The 17096-nt window shown below is 40.2% G+C and overlaps 1 protein-coding gene across 2 annotated transcripts in view; it reads left to right on the top strand.

Annotated features, from left to right (window-relative positions):
- MSR1 (macrophage scavenger receptor 1) overlaps window positions 1–17096 on the top strand; it is a 67279-nt gene that overhangs the window by 22197 nt on the left and 27986 nt on the right. For both annotated transcript variants that reach the window (XM_036300124.1, XM_036300125.1), the window contains exons 6-8: window positions 6175–6255; window positions 12564–12653; window positions 16965–17018. In XM_036300124.1, coding sequence (XP_036156017.1) covers window positions 6175–6255; window positions 12564–12653; window positions 16965–17018 — 225 coding nt within the window. The remainder of the gene's footprint in view (window positions 1–6174; window positions 6256–12563; window positions 12654–16964; window positions 17019–17096) is intronic.

The raw sequence follows: 17096 nt of genomic DNA on the forward strand, positions 1-17096 counted from the left end.
CAGGGCTGAGCCCCTTGCATGAATTTCGTGCATCAGGCCTCTAGTTTAAAAATATCATTAGACTTTTCCTCTCTCAAGCTAAGATGCTCCAATATCTCCCTATTGGACATGTAAGAAAATCTAAACTACTTGGTCTGGCACCCATCTCCTTATCTGCCCTTATTTTCTAATTTTCCCTCTGTCTAGCTTAGAAACCTAGAAGAATGAAAATGCCATTAAAAGCTGTGAGTTAAGCCCTGACCCTGTGACTCAGTTGGTTGGAGGGTTCTCCCATACACCAAAAGGATTCCTCATCAGGGCACATACTTAGGTTGCAGATTCGGTCCCCAGTCAGAGTATGTGTGGGAGGAAATCAATCAATGTTTCTCTCTCACACCCATGTGTTCTCTCTCTCTCTCTCTCTCTCTCTCTCTCTCTCTCTCTCTCTCTCTCTCTCTCTCTCACCAAAAAGTGTAAGTTAATAAGGAGGAAGTGCTAGTTTCACTTGTTGCTATCTGCAATGAGCACTAGACTCTCTCTGTCTTGAAATGTCCTTCTCTTACCGCTCCACTCCTTGGCTCCACTCAAAATCACCTTTTTAGAGATGAGTTCTCCCTTCCTCATTCTCATTCTTCTCTCCATCTCTCTATCTTTATTTTCTTTAAGTTTCTCATAGTACCTATGGCTATATGAAATTGTTTTCCACTTTCATTTGCTATTTGTTTATTGTATATCTTTCAATAGAATGTGAGTCCAGGAAGTTGGGTCTTGTCTCTCTCACACTCTGTCTTTTCTAGCACCTGTTAGAGCGCCTGATATATAGTGGGTGAGCAACTCTGTGTATTGAATGACTACGTGAAACTAGAACTTTTATTTCTTTTTATTTTTAGTACTATCTTGTCAAGTTACACTTTGTAATGGCATTTGGCAATGGCATTCTTCCAAGGTTCCGAGATAGAACATTTAATTGTCTTTTATTCTTTCTCCCAAGGCAGTTGGTTCTTATGTTCTACCCTTTATATTCTCGTGTAAGCTGTTTTTATCACTGCTCTGCCAGACTAATGAAATAGTCTCCCAATCATTTCCTGCCTCAATCCTTCACACTATAATCCTTTCTACATTCTTGTTAGAATGCAGTGTTCCTGAAGGAAACCTAGATTACAAAAAGCCTTTCACTGCCTCCTCATTAGACATATAGTATATGTCTCTTTTTAGCATTTAAAGGATTGTGTAATGTGTTTCTTAACTATTTTTTAATGTTTCATGCTCTCCTTTTCTCGTTTTGATCCTAAATATTTCAATTGATTTTACTGTGATTATAACATACTCAATACTTTCATACATCCTGCCTCGGGTCTTTTCCTTCACTTGAAATAATATCTTTCCTCTTCTATTAGTATCTGAAAATAGCTACCATTCAATGTCCATCTAATACGTGAGCTCTTACATGAAGCCTTCTCTGGTTCCACCATAGTAATACTGCTGCTGACATTTATATTTTGCTTAATATTGAACAGTATTTTTTTCACAGGAGTATTCTTAATATGATTGTCATATATAAAAGTATCTCATATTACCTTGTAGTGAAATGTTAGATCTTCTTGGAAACAATAAGTTCCTTATAATGAAGGACTATTTCTATATTCTTTGTAGCATCTAGCCATAAAATACATTTATAAATAGATATTTATTAAACTGCAACCCAGAAATATACACTGAGTGGCCAAATTATTATGACCACCTGACGTTTGTAGGCAAATTAGCTATAATTTCACACTGACGTTGCCAGAGGGCCAGATCATTTTAAATAGGGAAGCAGGTTGTTTACCAGTAGAAGTAATTTTTTTCTGAATATATGGGTAAACAACGCGATTTAACAGTCTTTGAACCTGGAATATATTTGAACGTGAGTGGCCAGATTATTATGACCACCTGACATTTGTAGGCAGATTAGCCGTACACTGCATCATATGGGATATGGAAGCCGAAGGCCTGTTCGAACACCTTTGATGTCTGCAGTTACCAAGATAAAATGTCTCCAATTCACACAGGAACACAAGGATTGAACAGTCAAGCACTGGGAAAAAGTCATGTGGTCCGATGAATCACATTTCCAGCTGCATCATGCAGATGGCAGAGTGAGAATTTGGCAGAAACAGCATGAAAGCATGCACCCCACATGCATGATACAACTCTTCAAGCTGGTGGGGCAGTGTTATGGTTTGGGGCATGTTTTCCTGGCATGATTTGGGCCCTTTAATTCATGTGGAACAAAGTCTGAATGGCACAACATACCTAAGTATCATTGCTGATCAAGATCATCCTATCATGTTGATGGCGTATCCCAATGGAGATGGCTTCTTCCAGCAAGACAATGTGCCATGCCACGGTGCTCGTATGGTGCAGGAGTGCTTTCAAGAACATGAGGGAGACTTTACCTTGCTTAGGTGGCCCCCACAATCACCAGATCTCAATCCAGTTGAGCATTTGTGGGATGAAGTTAAAAGAGCCATCAGGAAGCTGGTTCCACAACCATCAAATCTCACAGAACTGGACAGGCATGGTGTCAGATTCCTCGCATCACTTTTCAACATCTCGTGGTGTCAGTGCCAAGAAGAATCGCTGCAGTATTGAAGGCAACAGGTGGCCCAATGAAGTACTGATGGGGTGGTCATAATAATATGGCCGCTCAGATTTATATATATCCTATGTTCAAAGGCTGTTAAATCGCATTGTTTACCCATATCTTCAGAAAAAAAAATTACTTCTGTCGTGGTAAAAAACCTGCTTCCCTATTTATAATGGTCTGGCCCTCTAGCAACTTCAGCGTGAAATTATAGCTAATTTGCCTACAAACGTCAGGTGGTCATAATAATCTGGCCACTCAGTGTATATTTTATAAATTAATGAGTTCTTTATCATTTGTGGATTGTAGGATCATATCATTACTTTCTGTCCTTTTCTTTATATTAACAATTGCTAAATAACTATAAAAATAAAAGAAATGAAAATGTTTTAATACATTTCTCAGCTAATTATAGTAATTAGAGTTTAAAGGACTAAATTATTAAAATGGTAAACAGTTTGGTAGGAGAGTGGGGGACAACATGACTTAAGTAGGTGAGCACTGAGGCAGGAAGCTAAGAGAAATAAAATATGTCTCAGTAGTGAAAAAAGATAACATAATGCTCACTTGGGAAAATGTTAATGTATTTTTCCAGCACCTAAAAGCAAAATCCAAATATATATATTTCATGGTATGGAAGAAGAATAAGCAATTGGTGGTATTTAAATTTGGATATTTGTGTGCAATTAATTATTGGAATTTGAAAATAGATTGATGTGTCTTTAGCCACTATAGAGGAAAAATTAATCTCAGAAATAATGGAAGATCAGATGTCAAAAATGAAGTCAATTAAATTTGGAATACTATAGCCTAGGCCAGTGGTCGGCAAACTGTGGCTCACGAGCCACATGCGGCTCTTTGACCCCTTGAGTGTGGCTCTTCCACAAAATACCACGTGCGGGTGCGCATGTACAGTGTGATTGAAACTTCATGGCCCATGCGCAGAAGTCAGTATTTTGTAGAAGAGTCACACTCAAGGGGCCAAAGAACCGCATGTGGCTCGCGAGCCGCAGTTTGCCGACCACTGGCCTATGATGTCAGGAAAGAAGGGTTCTAGTTTTGGTTTTACCCAATTAGCTTTAAGACCTTGAATAACTCACTCTCTCTGACCCTCTACAAGTATGTTTGACTAAACAATCTTTAAGGCTTTTCCAGATTAAATATATCTAACTTGGTGAGCATGAACACTGGAAGAATATAAAAAAGGGGGCAGGTGTAAGTAGTTAGAGCCTACTTAACATTTGATATCAATATGAGGCAAGATTGAGAACAAAGTAAATAACTTATTATCATAATGATTAGGACATGAAGCATAACTACAAATTTCAGCAGATATTGTTAGTGCTATTTTATCATCTAAGGATTTAAAATAATGATATGCCTGCATTGAGTGTCTACCCCCTGGTGGTCAGTGCATGTCATAGCGACCAGTCATTCCTGGTTGGTCTGCCTTTAGGGTCAATTTGCATATTACCCTTTTATTATATAGGACTAGAGGCCCTGTGCACATAAATTTGTGCATTCAGCAGGGAGAGGGGCATCCCTTAGCCCGGCCTGTGCCCTCTTTCAGTCTGGGATCCCTCGGGGGATGACCACCTGCTGGCTTAGGCCTGCTACCCGGGGGATTGGGCCTAAGCTGGCAATCAGATATCCCTCTGGCAGCCTGGCAGCCCTTGGGGGATGTCCACTTGCCAATGGGGAGCAGGCCTAAGCTGCAGTTGGACATCCTTAGTGCTGCTGAGGAGGCGGGAGAGGCTCCCACCACCACCGCTGTACTAGCAGCCATCAGCCTGGCTTGTGGCTGAGCAGAGCTCCCCCATGTGGGAGTGCCCTGACCACCAGAGGGCAGCTCCTGCATTGAGCGTCTGCCCCCTGGTGGTCAGTGTGTGTCATAGTGACCAGTCATTCCCAGTCTTTCTGCTGTTAGGGTCAGTTTGCATATTACCCTTTTACTATATAGGATAGAGGCCTGGTGCAGGGGTGGGGGCCGGCTGGTTTGCCCTGAAGGATGTCCCGGATCAGGGTGGGGGTCTTGCTGGGGTGCCTGGCCAGCCTGGGTGAGGGGCTGATGGCTGTTTTCAGACTGACCACACCGCCTTTAGGGTGGAGGTCCCCACTGGGGTGCCTGGCCAGTCTGGGTGAGATACTGAGGGCTGTTTTCAGGCTGGCTGGCAACTAAAGCTCCCAGCCTCTCCTTTTTTCCTTTTTTGTTTTTATTCTGGGATTTATTTACCTTCTATAATTGAAACTTTGTTGCTGTCACTGGAGCTGAGAGCCAGGCTCCTGCTTGCTCCAGCTCTGTGGCCACAGCCTGCTGAAAGCAGGTATCTGGGGTTTGTTTACCTTCTATAATTGAAACTTTGTTGCTTTCGGAGCTCAGAGCCAGGCCACGGCAGGCAGGGAACCTGGGCTTCCTCCATCACTGGAGCAAGCAAGCCTCCTGCTTGCTTCAGCTGCGTGGCTGCCGGCTGCCATCTTGGTTGTGTTAATTTGCATATCTCACTGATTAGCCAATGGGAGGCATAGCGAAGGTACGGTCAATTACCGTATTTGTCTATTATTAGATAGGATGATGCATCTGGTTTGTTTCTTCCTCTTGGAGCTGAAAAAATTGCTTAGTGTTTTGCTTTAAAGGTAGGGAATGGTATTTTTGCCCTGTGCACTCTGTATAGAAGAGATAATACTAGTTAGTATACCTTTAGGTTCTAAAGACATGCTCAGTACCATCATTCTAAAGAAGTGATCACCACATATCGTATATCTGTTTTACTGGGCACAAAAAATTCAAATGACTGTATAAGTGTTGCTCTAACTCAGTACTGAGGGATACCTTGGTAATTGTGAGGCCAACTAGTCATTAATATTCCCTGCAGCCCCTCCAATTATATATATATATATATATATATATGGATCATACTTAATATTTTACTTGAAAAACTATTCCTTTATTCATTTTCACCTGCCTGCCATTCCCCACATCTCTCCCACTTACCCAGAATTCTCTTTCATGTCATTCTATTCAGTGTTCAAAATATCCTGCAAATCCCACTCCCTCAATAAAGCCTTTTCAAATATTGCTACCCATGCTGATCTGAACCTACCAAATATCTGAGTTTGTCACTTTCAACATTGTTTAGGTTGTCTAGTATGTGTGGTTTTGTTTCCCTTGAGGGTATCTGTCATGAGTTATAAGTCCTTACTTATACATTTCCCACACAGTATGGAACTCAATACAGTGAATTATGCCAAGCATGTGCATAATACTACTGTGGGTTTGCGCCATCATTGATTCATTGTCTCTTCTCTGCCCCCTGCTTCTGAGAACCTGGAAAAGTGCTAGGCACACATAAATATTTATACATAATTAGGTTGTCTAATTTAGGGCTGGCTCATTTTTACCATAATAGGGCATTGCATTACTCAATATGGGTGTGCTTCATTCTTATTTATTCTTCATTATTGTGTAACAAATAACAGACTCTGGATTTACTTATACAATTGTCTTAACAAATAAGTTCATTTTGCCTGTTTAAAAACTATGATCAGTAATTGTAATTTCTTTTTTAAAGGGCCACCTGGACCCCCAGGTGAAAAAGGAGATAGAGGCTTCATTGGAGAAACTGGTCCACCAGGCCTTCCAGGTCCAATAGGTATGATAATAGAAACTACTTAGTCATATACATGTCCATGTATGTGTGCAGTGTGTGTATGCATTGAAGGGCACATTACCTGTTCCAGCAGCCTAATCACTATAATGTACTGAATGGCAAACACTGATTCGGAAGAAAGTTAAACGCTTTAGCCAGAGCAACCACATGGGGTGGTTCATAAACCTCATAAATGAAGGGAGTCTCTGTACCATGGGCTGAAGACAGTATATGGCAGTGATCTAGGTTTAGATCACATGTGAAAGAGCACATGAAAATCATCTTCACTTTAAATATATTTGCAAGTTATCTGCTTTTTGAGATACAAAAATATTCATTAATACAAGTCAAAAGCAAGTTCGCTTACATATCTTGTGTAGCCCTTAAGTGGAATATATCTGCATAAACCTATGAAATCCAAATGTAAATATTGACTAGAATGCAGGTGATTTTTTCCTGTGCTGACAGACATTCTCTGTATTTTAGTTAGAGCAAGACTGTTTCAAATGATTTTTCTCTGTCTATGTTATAATATCAAAAGCAATATTTTGAAAGAAGATAGTAGAAGACACAAAAGGCGAAAGAGCATAAACTTTCTTTGATCTCAAGAAAATAAAGAAGACAGTAACAATAACATGATTGTCATGTTATTCTTGGCTAGAAATCAAACACCCACATGTTTTTTGAAAGTGGGGAGTATATTGCATGGTCTAATTATAACGAGATGGTTTGTGCTGACAAAAGTGTCTAAATATCATATACTTCATCTTATTTTTCTGTCTTCTGATTATATGAAATACTATTTTTTCCAATCAATGTATTGACCACCCCAGGTGACATCAGAAAAATAATTTTTAAAAATGAAAAGCATGGATTTTACACCTGCCTGACCTTTACATCATTGTGTTAAAAAAGTCGCTGTATGAGGTTTATGTGAGAAAAATCATTTCAAAGAAATAAATACCTATTATATATATATATATAATGGGTTGTTTGTGTGCATTTGAAAGTACTGTCAGGGAAGATTCTTTATTCAGAAAAGTCTTTCTACTTGACTAGCATTAAGCAGATCTTAATAATGGTGCATTAATGGCCTAAGCAGGTGAAATAACCAGTAGTAGTCAGCTGCCAGAGCTGCTATTGTCAGAGGCCTGTCAGCTCCTCCATCACAGAGTACAACTGTCACAGCTTTATAATTCAGCCATAAAAGTGGAGAATGGGTTACAACTTGCCCTGCAAAGCCTCATCTGGGAGCATCTTCTGCAGCTCTTTCTGAACTATGGATGCATGAAACACAAAGAAGGATTTACAAGCCTTAGCTCTAGTTAATACCATAAACAAATGCCATGGCAAAGCTGCTTTGATTCTTGTAGTGAGAGCTTAGTCTATTGCTGTTGGTACTGCTCATTTACCGGTACACAGATAGGCATTATCCAGGCCCTCATAACAGAAAGATTTCATTTGTTGGGGTGATAAGTGGACTCTTTTAGATGGTTAGGTCACCACTTGGTTTGGTGTACTGTTGCAGAAGTACCCAAGTCATCAAGCATCTCTCTTAATGAATTCCTCCTTCCGTAATTGCCGCATTCTGTTTTGTCCTCTGCCAAATTGCCTAACTGGCCATAGTTGGTACTGGAATAAAGAAGTTAAGAATATATAATGGACTGTCAGGATAATTCTACTTCCTGATTTGAGCAAGTTTATTAAAATTCCACCTATACATCTAATGAAACCCACTAAACTCAGCTTGACAACGTCAAAGTCACTTAGACTCACACCAATAATATGAAAATCTGAGAAACTTAAGTGGTTGTGCTGGTGGTCTTAAGTAATCAATACCATCACAATTTTACTCATGTACAGGGTGGATATTATGCTAAAATATGCTTTACCTCAAAATAATATGATAGAAATTTATTTCAGAGTGTCATTTCCTCGGAGTTATTCCAGGGAGAAGGACCTATTATTGCCTTTTACTTGAGATACTGTTCTTTCCCTGTGCCTGGTGCTTCATAGGCCTCTGTGGATCCCATGCACAGAAATGCAGTTTCTGCCTTCACAGAACTTACAGTATGATAAGTAATTACATAAGGGTGATGAGTGTCATGATCAAGGATTCCTGATCTCACATGAGATTTGGGGGGGCCACTTTTAGAGTGATTTCATCACATTGGGAATGCTTTGAAGAACACCTCCTAGTTCCTAAAGAAACCTCTTGGTAGCCTTTCTTCCCATTATGAGATCACAGGGGAGCCTGACCTGTAGGCACAGGAGGTATGACCTTCATAAAATGCCTTGAGGGAGAACCAAAGACTCATTGGCTGCAAAATTCTCCTCCACTGGGGCTGTTGACTTTCCTTATGTGGTCTGTATTTTCCACCACGGAATCATGCCTCTGGAGGATAAATGAACCCTAGCCTCATGTTGTATATTGGAGTATGGGAACCATGTGGTATCAGACTTTATTTCCAGGCCTGTCTTTATTCCAGCCCACTCCTACTGCCGGACTGATCTAGAGGCCCCGCCTCAGGCTTCCTCGGGACAGTGCTTGCTAAATATACATGTTGTGCCAATGAATTAAAAAAAATGGCACTGCTAACTATGTACATATCATTAAATAAAACTAAATTTAGCAGTCTTCACAAAAGGCTGGTGAAGTAATAATTATATTACTATAAAGAAGGAGGAGGAGAAGGAGGGCGAAGAAAGCATTTATCATAAGGCAGGCACTTTTTCTAAGTGTTTTACATTAATTAGCTCTTTTAATAATCACATCAACCTTGTGATATAGGGACAAATAATATACCATTTTATAGATGCCAGGAAGGTTAAGTGGCCTGCCAGAAATCAAGCAGCAGCTAAGAGGCAGAGCCAGTATTTGAACCCAGATGGATAGGACTACAGGTTCCGTGTTCTTAACCAGTCAGCTAGACCACAGAAAGAAGCCACAATGGAGAGCTAGGGACCCAGGATGTGTGAATCATGGTCAGACCAGCGTTATATAAATAATTGGATCTCTCTGTCTTCTGTTCCTGCCTCTATAAAATGACAGACGTGAATCAAATGAGGTGTAAGGCCCCTTAAAAGATTTCATAGCTGAGATTCTGTGTAAAATGTACTTGTGTTGCCTGTGGATTAGAGGCAGGTGCCAGATCCTTTCCTCTTGCCACAGATTATTGCAGAGAATTAGTTAATTGCTACCTAAAAGGATCAGAGAATCTGATCTCTTGGAATAAAATTCAATAGTGGTACTTTTATGTAGGGGTCACATTTTCAGACATCATTAAACAAACCATTGGGCTATATGGAGTCGGCATAAACATCCCATAATAGAGGCCTGTCAGTTGAGTAATTTCTAGTATCACATGTGCTTTTTTATGGATTCATTTGTTCACTTATTGAGAAGGTAACATACTCTCTGGTTGAACAGCTGTATTCTTTTTTTTTTTTTTTTTTTTTTTTTTTTTTTTTTTTTTTTTTAATTAAATCTTTATTGTTCAGATTATTACATTTGTTCCTCTTTTTTTTCCCCCCATAACTCCCCTCCTCCCAGTTCCCGCCCCACCCTCCGTCCTCACTCCCCACCCACTGTCCTCATCTATAGGTGCACAATTTTTGTCCAGTCTCTTCCCGAATCTCCCACACCCCTTTCCCCCCAGGAATAGTCAGTCCATTCCCTTTCTATGTCCCTGATTCTATTATAATCAACAGTTCATTCTGTTCATCAGATTATTTATTCACTTGATTCTTAGATTCACTTGTTGATAGATGCATATTTGTTGTTCATAATTTGTATCTTTACCTTTTTCTTCCTCTTCCTCTTCTTAAAGGATACCTTTCAGCATTTCATATAATCCTGGTTTGGTGGTGATGAACTCCTTTAGCTTTTCCTTATCTGTGAAGCTCTTTATCTGACCTTCAATTCTGAATGATAGCTTTGCTGGATAAAGTAATCTTGGTTGTAGGTTCTTGGTATTCATCACTTTGAATATTTCTTGCCACTGCCTTCTGGCCTGCAAAGTTTCTGTTGAGAAATCAGCTGACAGTCGTATGGGTATTCCCTTGTAGGTAACTGGGTTTCTTTCTCTTGCTGTTTTTAAGATTCTCTCTTTATCTTTTGCTCTTGGCATTTTAATTATGATGTGTCTTGGTGTGGTCCTCTTTGGATTCCTTTTGTTTGGGGTTCTCCGCGCTTCTTGGACCTGTAAGTCCATTTCTTTCACCAGGTGGGGGAAGTTTTCTGTCATTATTTCTTCAAATAGGTTTTCAATATCTTGCTCTCTCTCATCTTCTGGCACCCCTATAATTCTGATGTTGGTACGCTTGAAGCTGTCCCAGAGGCTCCTTACACTATCCTCGCATTTTTGGATTCTTTTTTCATTTTGCTTTTCCGGTTGGGTGTTTTTTGCTTCCTCACATTTCAAATTATTGACTTGATTCTTGCGCTCTTCTGGTCTGCTGTCGGGAGTCTGTATAATATTCGTTATTTCAGTTCGTGTATGCTTAATTTCTAGTTGGTTCCCCAATATAAGATCGAGGGTCTCATTAGTTTTCTTGTAGATCTCATTAAGTTTATCGGCGGCTTCTAAACAGTTCTTGAGAGACCTTAAAAGTGTGGTTCTGAACTCTATATCTTCCATTGACAATTTTGTCCTGTTTCTTTGTCTCCGCATTTTGTTATGCTTCCTTGGTGCACCCCCTAGTGGTCTTTGTTCGCAGTCTTATAGTTAAATCTTGATTGTTGTAGCTAATTCCAGGGAGGGTTTGACCTCCAGGCCAAGTGGCTATGAGAATCAGCTGTGTCAGCAGTGAGAGAACTTCTGTCCTCTAGGGAGGTGCTAATCTGGCGTTTGCCTGAGGCTATCCGGCAAATGCCTGTGTGCAGGGCTTGGGCGGGGCGGGTCGAACAGGATCAACAGGGTGGGCCGGAGAGAGCAGTTATGGCGGCTCTCAGTCCTGTCCCCAGGGGCTCTGCCTCTCTGAGTCCCAGCACCCGCTGCAAAGCTCGGAGAGAAAGCTGCACTCGCTCTGACCGAAGCCAGACAGTCCCGCTTCTCCCGTTTGAGTCTGGGTCCCCAAAGACTCGCCCGGATCTGGAGCTCAGAGTCTGCGACTCCCTCCCGATTGAAAACGCCAACTGCGCCCTCCGCCGCCAGCCCGCTCCGAGCACTCCGCACCTCAGAATTTGACTTCAGCACTGCGCCTCCTCTGAGTGTCCGTATGCGTTTCTCTTTCCTCCTAGTTGTAGGACTTCCACTCAGCCAGCGTTCCTGTGGTTCTGGGTGCTGTCCCTTCCGTTTTTTGGTTTCACTTTTGAAGTAGTTGTTCAAAGCAGCAAACTCCGGCGTTAACCTATGCCGCCATCTTGGTTCTCCCCTGAACAGCTGTATTCTGAAGGTCACTCTGATGTACTCAGTGGGCCGTCATTGGAGAGGCTCTTTCTGATCCCCAGAGGCATTCTCTATTACATTTCTTTGTTTTCCTAAAATTTTAATCTCCAAAATTACCTCCTATGTTTATCTGTTAACTTTGGTACCATCTGTCTCCACACTGGAAGATCTGTTTGGATAAGAGCCTTTGTAACTCCAGAATGGGCAGGGACTGGAACAATGTGCATGCTCGTATGTTATGGTTGGATTAATGGAGAAAATGGTCAACATGGGAGTCACCAGTGAGTGGCACGCTATAAAAAGTGGAGAATGTTCTAAGATAAAGAAAAAAAGAAAGTTCAGAGTCAGTTTTTATTTGTAAATTTGAGAGACAGATCTTAATACTTGCAAGTGCAAAGGTCTGACTGCCTTGCTTGGAGAATGAAGAAAGGTATAAATATTAACCTATCAGCCTGTTTTAAGAACTGATATCAGGTCTTTTTTAGGCTGTATGCTATGTATACAACTGTATATATGCATACTGTGTATACACCATATATATATATACAGATATATATCATTATAGTTATCATTAATAGTTACAGCAAATCCTGCCATTTGAAGATTCCTGATTAGGTAACATAAACCCTCTGGTTAAAACGCCAAGACTTTTTCCCCCTGATATGTTTTTATTTGTAATAACAATGTTATTTATTGAAAACCTACAATGTACTAATAATGTTACTACCTACTATTTAGATGTAAAATGAATGTTTCTACTTACTGTATAGATATAGTATATGGAATTTTAGGAAAGATACTATTACTTGGAGAGTTAGCTATATCATATTCACTAATGAAACTATATTGTTTCGTTATACTCTGGAGTCTAAATGAAAAATAAATTATTATTTATTTATTTTTTATTCATTAACCATGCAGGTCCTCCAGGTCTTAAAGGTGATCGTGGATCGATTGGCTTTCCTGGAAGTCGAGGATTCATAGGACCAGCAGGAAAGACTGGGAGGCCAGGTATTACGATAATGTATTTTCTTCATAGAATATGTAAAATAAATACTGGATCATAGGTATTTTTTCAGCTTCTTACATAACAATGGTCATCACAGTATGAATAGTAGCCCTCAAATGCAGTATATTTAGTGGTCTGATACATTTTGAAATTATTATTCTCCTGAGGAAAGTTTCTATGTCCCAAAGGAAAATGTTAAACAACAACAACAGAGGATTTATAAACTCCACACAACCATAAATCACCATGAAGAATGGTATCTATTTTAGAACAAAGAGAGGGAAAAGACTGGCAAAGACAAACAAGCAAAGTGTAAATATTTCTTTAACCAAAACCAGCCAAACCCTCTCAAGGTATATTTAGAAAAACACAGATGAGCCTGAAATCCTATCCTATGCAAGATAAACTGCCTGCTATTACATATTACTACTTAATAATCAACATTATTCCTGTCATTTAAGATTTATATACATGATATTATTTCTATTCCTTACACTAGTCAGTAGCTTAAACTTGAATTATGAACTTTGCACAGACATTTAGACTTGAACAGGTTTATTTTTTCCTAATTTAAAGTAAATTATGACCAAGAGAATATGATCTTTATCATTTTTAAAAAATAGAGTATGTTTTTTAGAATAGTTTTAGGTTTCTAGAATAATTGCACAAAAAATATATACTTTCCATATGCCACCTATCCACGTACAGTTACCACAATTATTTTTATTTTTTAAATATATTTTTGTTGATTTCAGAGAGGAAGGAAAGGAGGAGGGAGAAACAGAAAAATCAGTGATGAGAGGATCATTGATCGGCTGCCTCCTGCACACCCACTACTGGGGATTGAGTCCGCAACCTGGGCATGTACCCTGACTGGGAATCTAACTGTGACCTCTGGGTTCATAGGTCAAAACTCAAAAACTGGCCAGGCCAGTTACCACTATTATTCATAACTTGCCTTAGTGTGGTGCATTTGTTACAAATGACAAACCAGTATTGATACATTATTACTAATTAAAGTTCACAGTTTACATTAGGGTTCACTCTTGGTGATGTTCATCCTATGGGTTTAGAGCAGCCGTGGGCAAACTACGGCCCGCGGGCCGGATCCGGCCCATTTGAAATGAATAAAACTATTGAAAAAAAAAGACCGTACCCTTTTATGTAATGATGTTTACTTTGAATTTATATTAGTTCACACAAACACTCCATCCATGCTTTTGTTCCGGCCCTCCGGTCCAGTTTAAGAACCCATTGTGGCCCTCGAGTCAAAAAGTTTGCCCACCCCTGGGAGGCTGGGGACTGAGGGGACTGGGGACCTCCAGAGGTAGGCCTACTGCCCTGACGAGGCTGAGGGGACTGGGTACCGCCATCTTGTGGCTGTGGGCACCACCACATTTGAAGGTGTAGCAGTCAATTAGCATATTCCCTCCTTATTGGCTGTGGGCGCCGCCATCTTTGAGGGCATGGCAGTCAATTAGCATATTCCCTTATTGGCTGTGGGCACTGCCATCTTTACAACGGTGTGAGGGTCAATTAGCATATTCCCCCTTTATTAGATAGGATCCTGGGCAAATCATGGTAATATTTTGTTTGGGACTCTTTCTGGTGCAGTTTATAATGATTAATTTTATGATGAACTAATTTGTCTTTCTAGAAATTTATACAAAAAGAGGAAATGACACAGAAATTTTAGGAATGTTAAAGAGAGCCAGACTGTTCTCCCAACAGTCTGTTAACTTTGCACAACTTTCCTGTGTAAGTGGTCAGGGAAGAAGTTAGGAATAAACCCCAGAATAACTATAGCACAAATTGCCCTATTAGAGGAGAAATAGCTTACCTCATTAACTGAGTGCCTACATGGCCTCATATACTGTGCTTGCAGGCGAGGACACAAGACAAGCTAGTTTCCCACCCTTGAGGAGTTATCTTCCAGAAATTTCCTCACAATGACTACACTTTTTAAAGTTTGTTTAGCCCTGGCTGATTTGGCTCAGTGAATAGAGTGTCGGCCTGTGGACTAAGGGGTCCCGAGTTTGATTCCAGTCAAGGGCACATGCCCAGGTTGTGGGCTCGATCCCCAGTAGGGGACATGCAGGAGACAGCCAATCAGTGATTCTCTCTCATCATTGATGTTTCCATCTCTCTCCCTTTCCCTTCCTCTCTGAAATAAATACAAGAAATATATATATTTTTAAAAAGTTTAATTAAAATGATTATTCTGTAAAGTTTATGTGAAATATCTAATCTTAGATTGTTCATTTGGGGGGTTAAACATTTGTCAAAGTGGCTTGGTCTTGAATTGCATGGGGGCACATAGTTATTCCATGTATAATATTTTCTTTGCCCTTTTGGGAAAAACAGGGGTAGTATAGTATATATTTGTATCTTACAGAGATAGTACATATTTGAATCCTATAACTGAATCCTACCTCTCCACACACTTAGCCTCTCTGTGCCTCAGTTTTCTTATCTACAAAACAGTGCTAATAAGAGGACCCCATGTTTTAGACTTTCTATAAAAAACAAATCATGGTAAGATTTTGTTTGGGTCTCTTTCTGGTACAGTTTATTTGTAACTTCCTATTAACATTAAATCATAATGATTAATTTTATAAATGAATATATACTATGAACTATAAGTAATAAATAGATTCCTTAAAGTGCTTCAAACAATTTCTTTCATAAAGCAAGCTGTGTATACATGTTGGTTTTTAGCTATAGCTTTTACAAGTTTTAGGCATTTTTCTACTTTTAGAGCCCTAAAGTTAAACAAATGCCCACTAGCACAAGTACTTGGAAGGGCATTCATTCATTCATGCACCCAGTCAACACAATTTTGTGAGAGTTTACTGTGTGTTCAGGATAAATATAGCATAGTCGCTTCCGTCAAGGATCAGGTGACAGAGAAATGCAGAAGCAGTTAGCTCTGATGCAATGTGCTAAGTCATAAGCCTGTAGGAAGCAGGACAAAATGCTATGGGAATAGAGAGTAGAGAATGATTGATTCTGTACAGCAAAACATGTTAGTGTTAGCACAGACCTGAAATATGCATGGAATTTCTTTGGGTTTGTGGTTCTCAAACTTGAGCAGACAGCAGAATCATCTGTAGGGCCTGTTAAAACAGCTTGCCAGGCTTGACCCCCAGCATTTCTGATTCAATAGGTCAGGGATTGCACTCCCAGAAATTCATTCACAGCCCAGTCTTTGGGATGTACCAGTCTAAGGAGATAGAAAACAAGACAGATAAATTCTAATGGGAATAGAACAACACAGTTTAGACTGAGGTGGAAGATTCCAGGATTCCTGGGGTAGGGAGGAAGGCAAAGTCAAGAGAACAACTACGATGAATACCACCAGCCAGCATGGCTCAGTAGTTCAATGTGGACCTATGAACCAGGAGGTCACGGTTTGATTCCCAGTCAGTGCACATGACTGGGTTACAGGCTCGATCCCCAATCGGGGCATGCAGGAGGCAGCCAATCCATGATTTTCTCTCACCATTGATGTTTGTTTTTCTCTCTACCTCTTCCTTTCTGAAATCAGTCCTATATAATAAAAGCCTAATATGCAAATCGACCTAATGGAGGAACAACCAGTAGAATGACCAGTCACTATGATGCGCACTGGCCACCAGGGGGCAGATGCTCAACGGAGGAGCTACCCCAGCCCGCAGGCCCCAGGCCAGCCAAGGAGGGTGCCAACAGGGCCCCCAACCCCCGGTTGCCCTGTCAGTCACCCCACAGAGGGAGGAGACTGGCAGCTGCTGTGGGGGGATAGTCTGGCAAGCGGGTGGTGCCAGGCTGGCCAGGGCGAGTGCCAGCAGAGGCCCCCCAATCGCCCCCTGGTTGCCCCACAGATCGACCCTGATTGCCGGCCAGGCCTAGGGACCCTACCCGTGCAAGAATTTCATGCATTGGCCCTCTAGTAAAAATATATTTTAAAAAAAGAAACAGGAATATTTATTTTTTAAAAAAAGATGAATAAGCCCAAACCCAGTTGATTATACCTTAGTTTTGCCTGCTTTTAGGAAAATGGACATTTAATGCCCTTGTACATTATTTAAGATAATGTGTGCAAAGGTTATACCCAGAACAGTGCCAGGTTTGTAATAGGGCTTCTCAAATAATATCATCATCATCATCAACATTAGCATTATATTTGAATTCTCTAGGTTGTTATAAAGTGATATTTTAGATTGCTCTGTAATGTTCTGTCTCCATTTAAAGCAAGCATTGTGAATTGTTAGAATTTTTAAAGTGTTTTTTTATTTTGTTTGTTTGTTTGTTTTCTTTTTCTATTTTCCCCCAAGGAAATCCTGGACAAAAAGGCCAGAAAGGGGAAAAAGGGAGTAGAAGCATGGCATGTAAGTTTATAGTTTCTTGTTTTTCTGTTTTTTTTTCTGCGCACCTCTGTAATAAACAAGCGTTGATAGTAGTGGTCT

The sequence above is a fragment of the Myotis myotis genome, unplaced genomic scaffold, assembly GCF_014108235.1.
Source record: "Myotis myotis isolate mMyoMyo1 unplaced genomic scaffold, mMyoMyo1.p scaffold_m19_p_3, whole genome shotgun sequence".
Lineage (NCBI taxonomy): Eukaryota > Metazoa > Chordata > Mammalia > Chiroptera > Vespertilionidae > Myotis > Myotis myotis.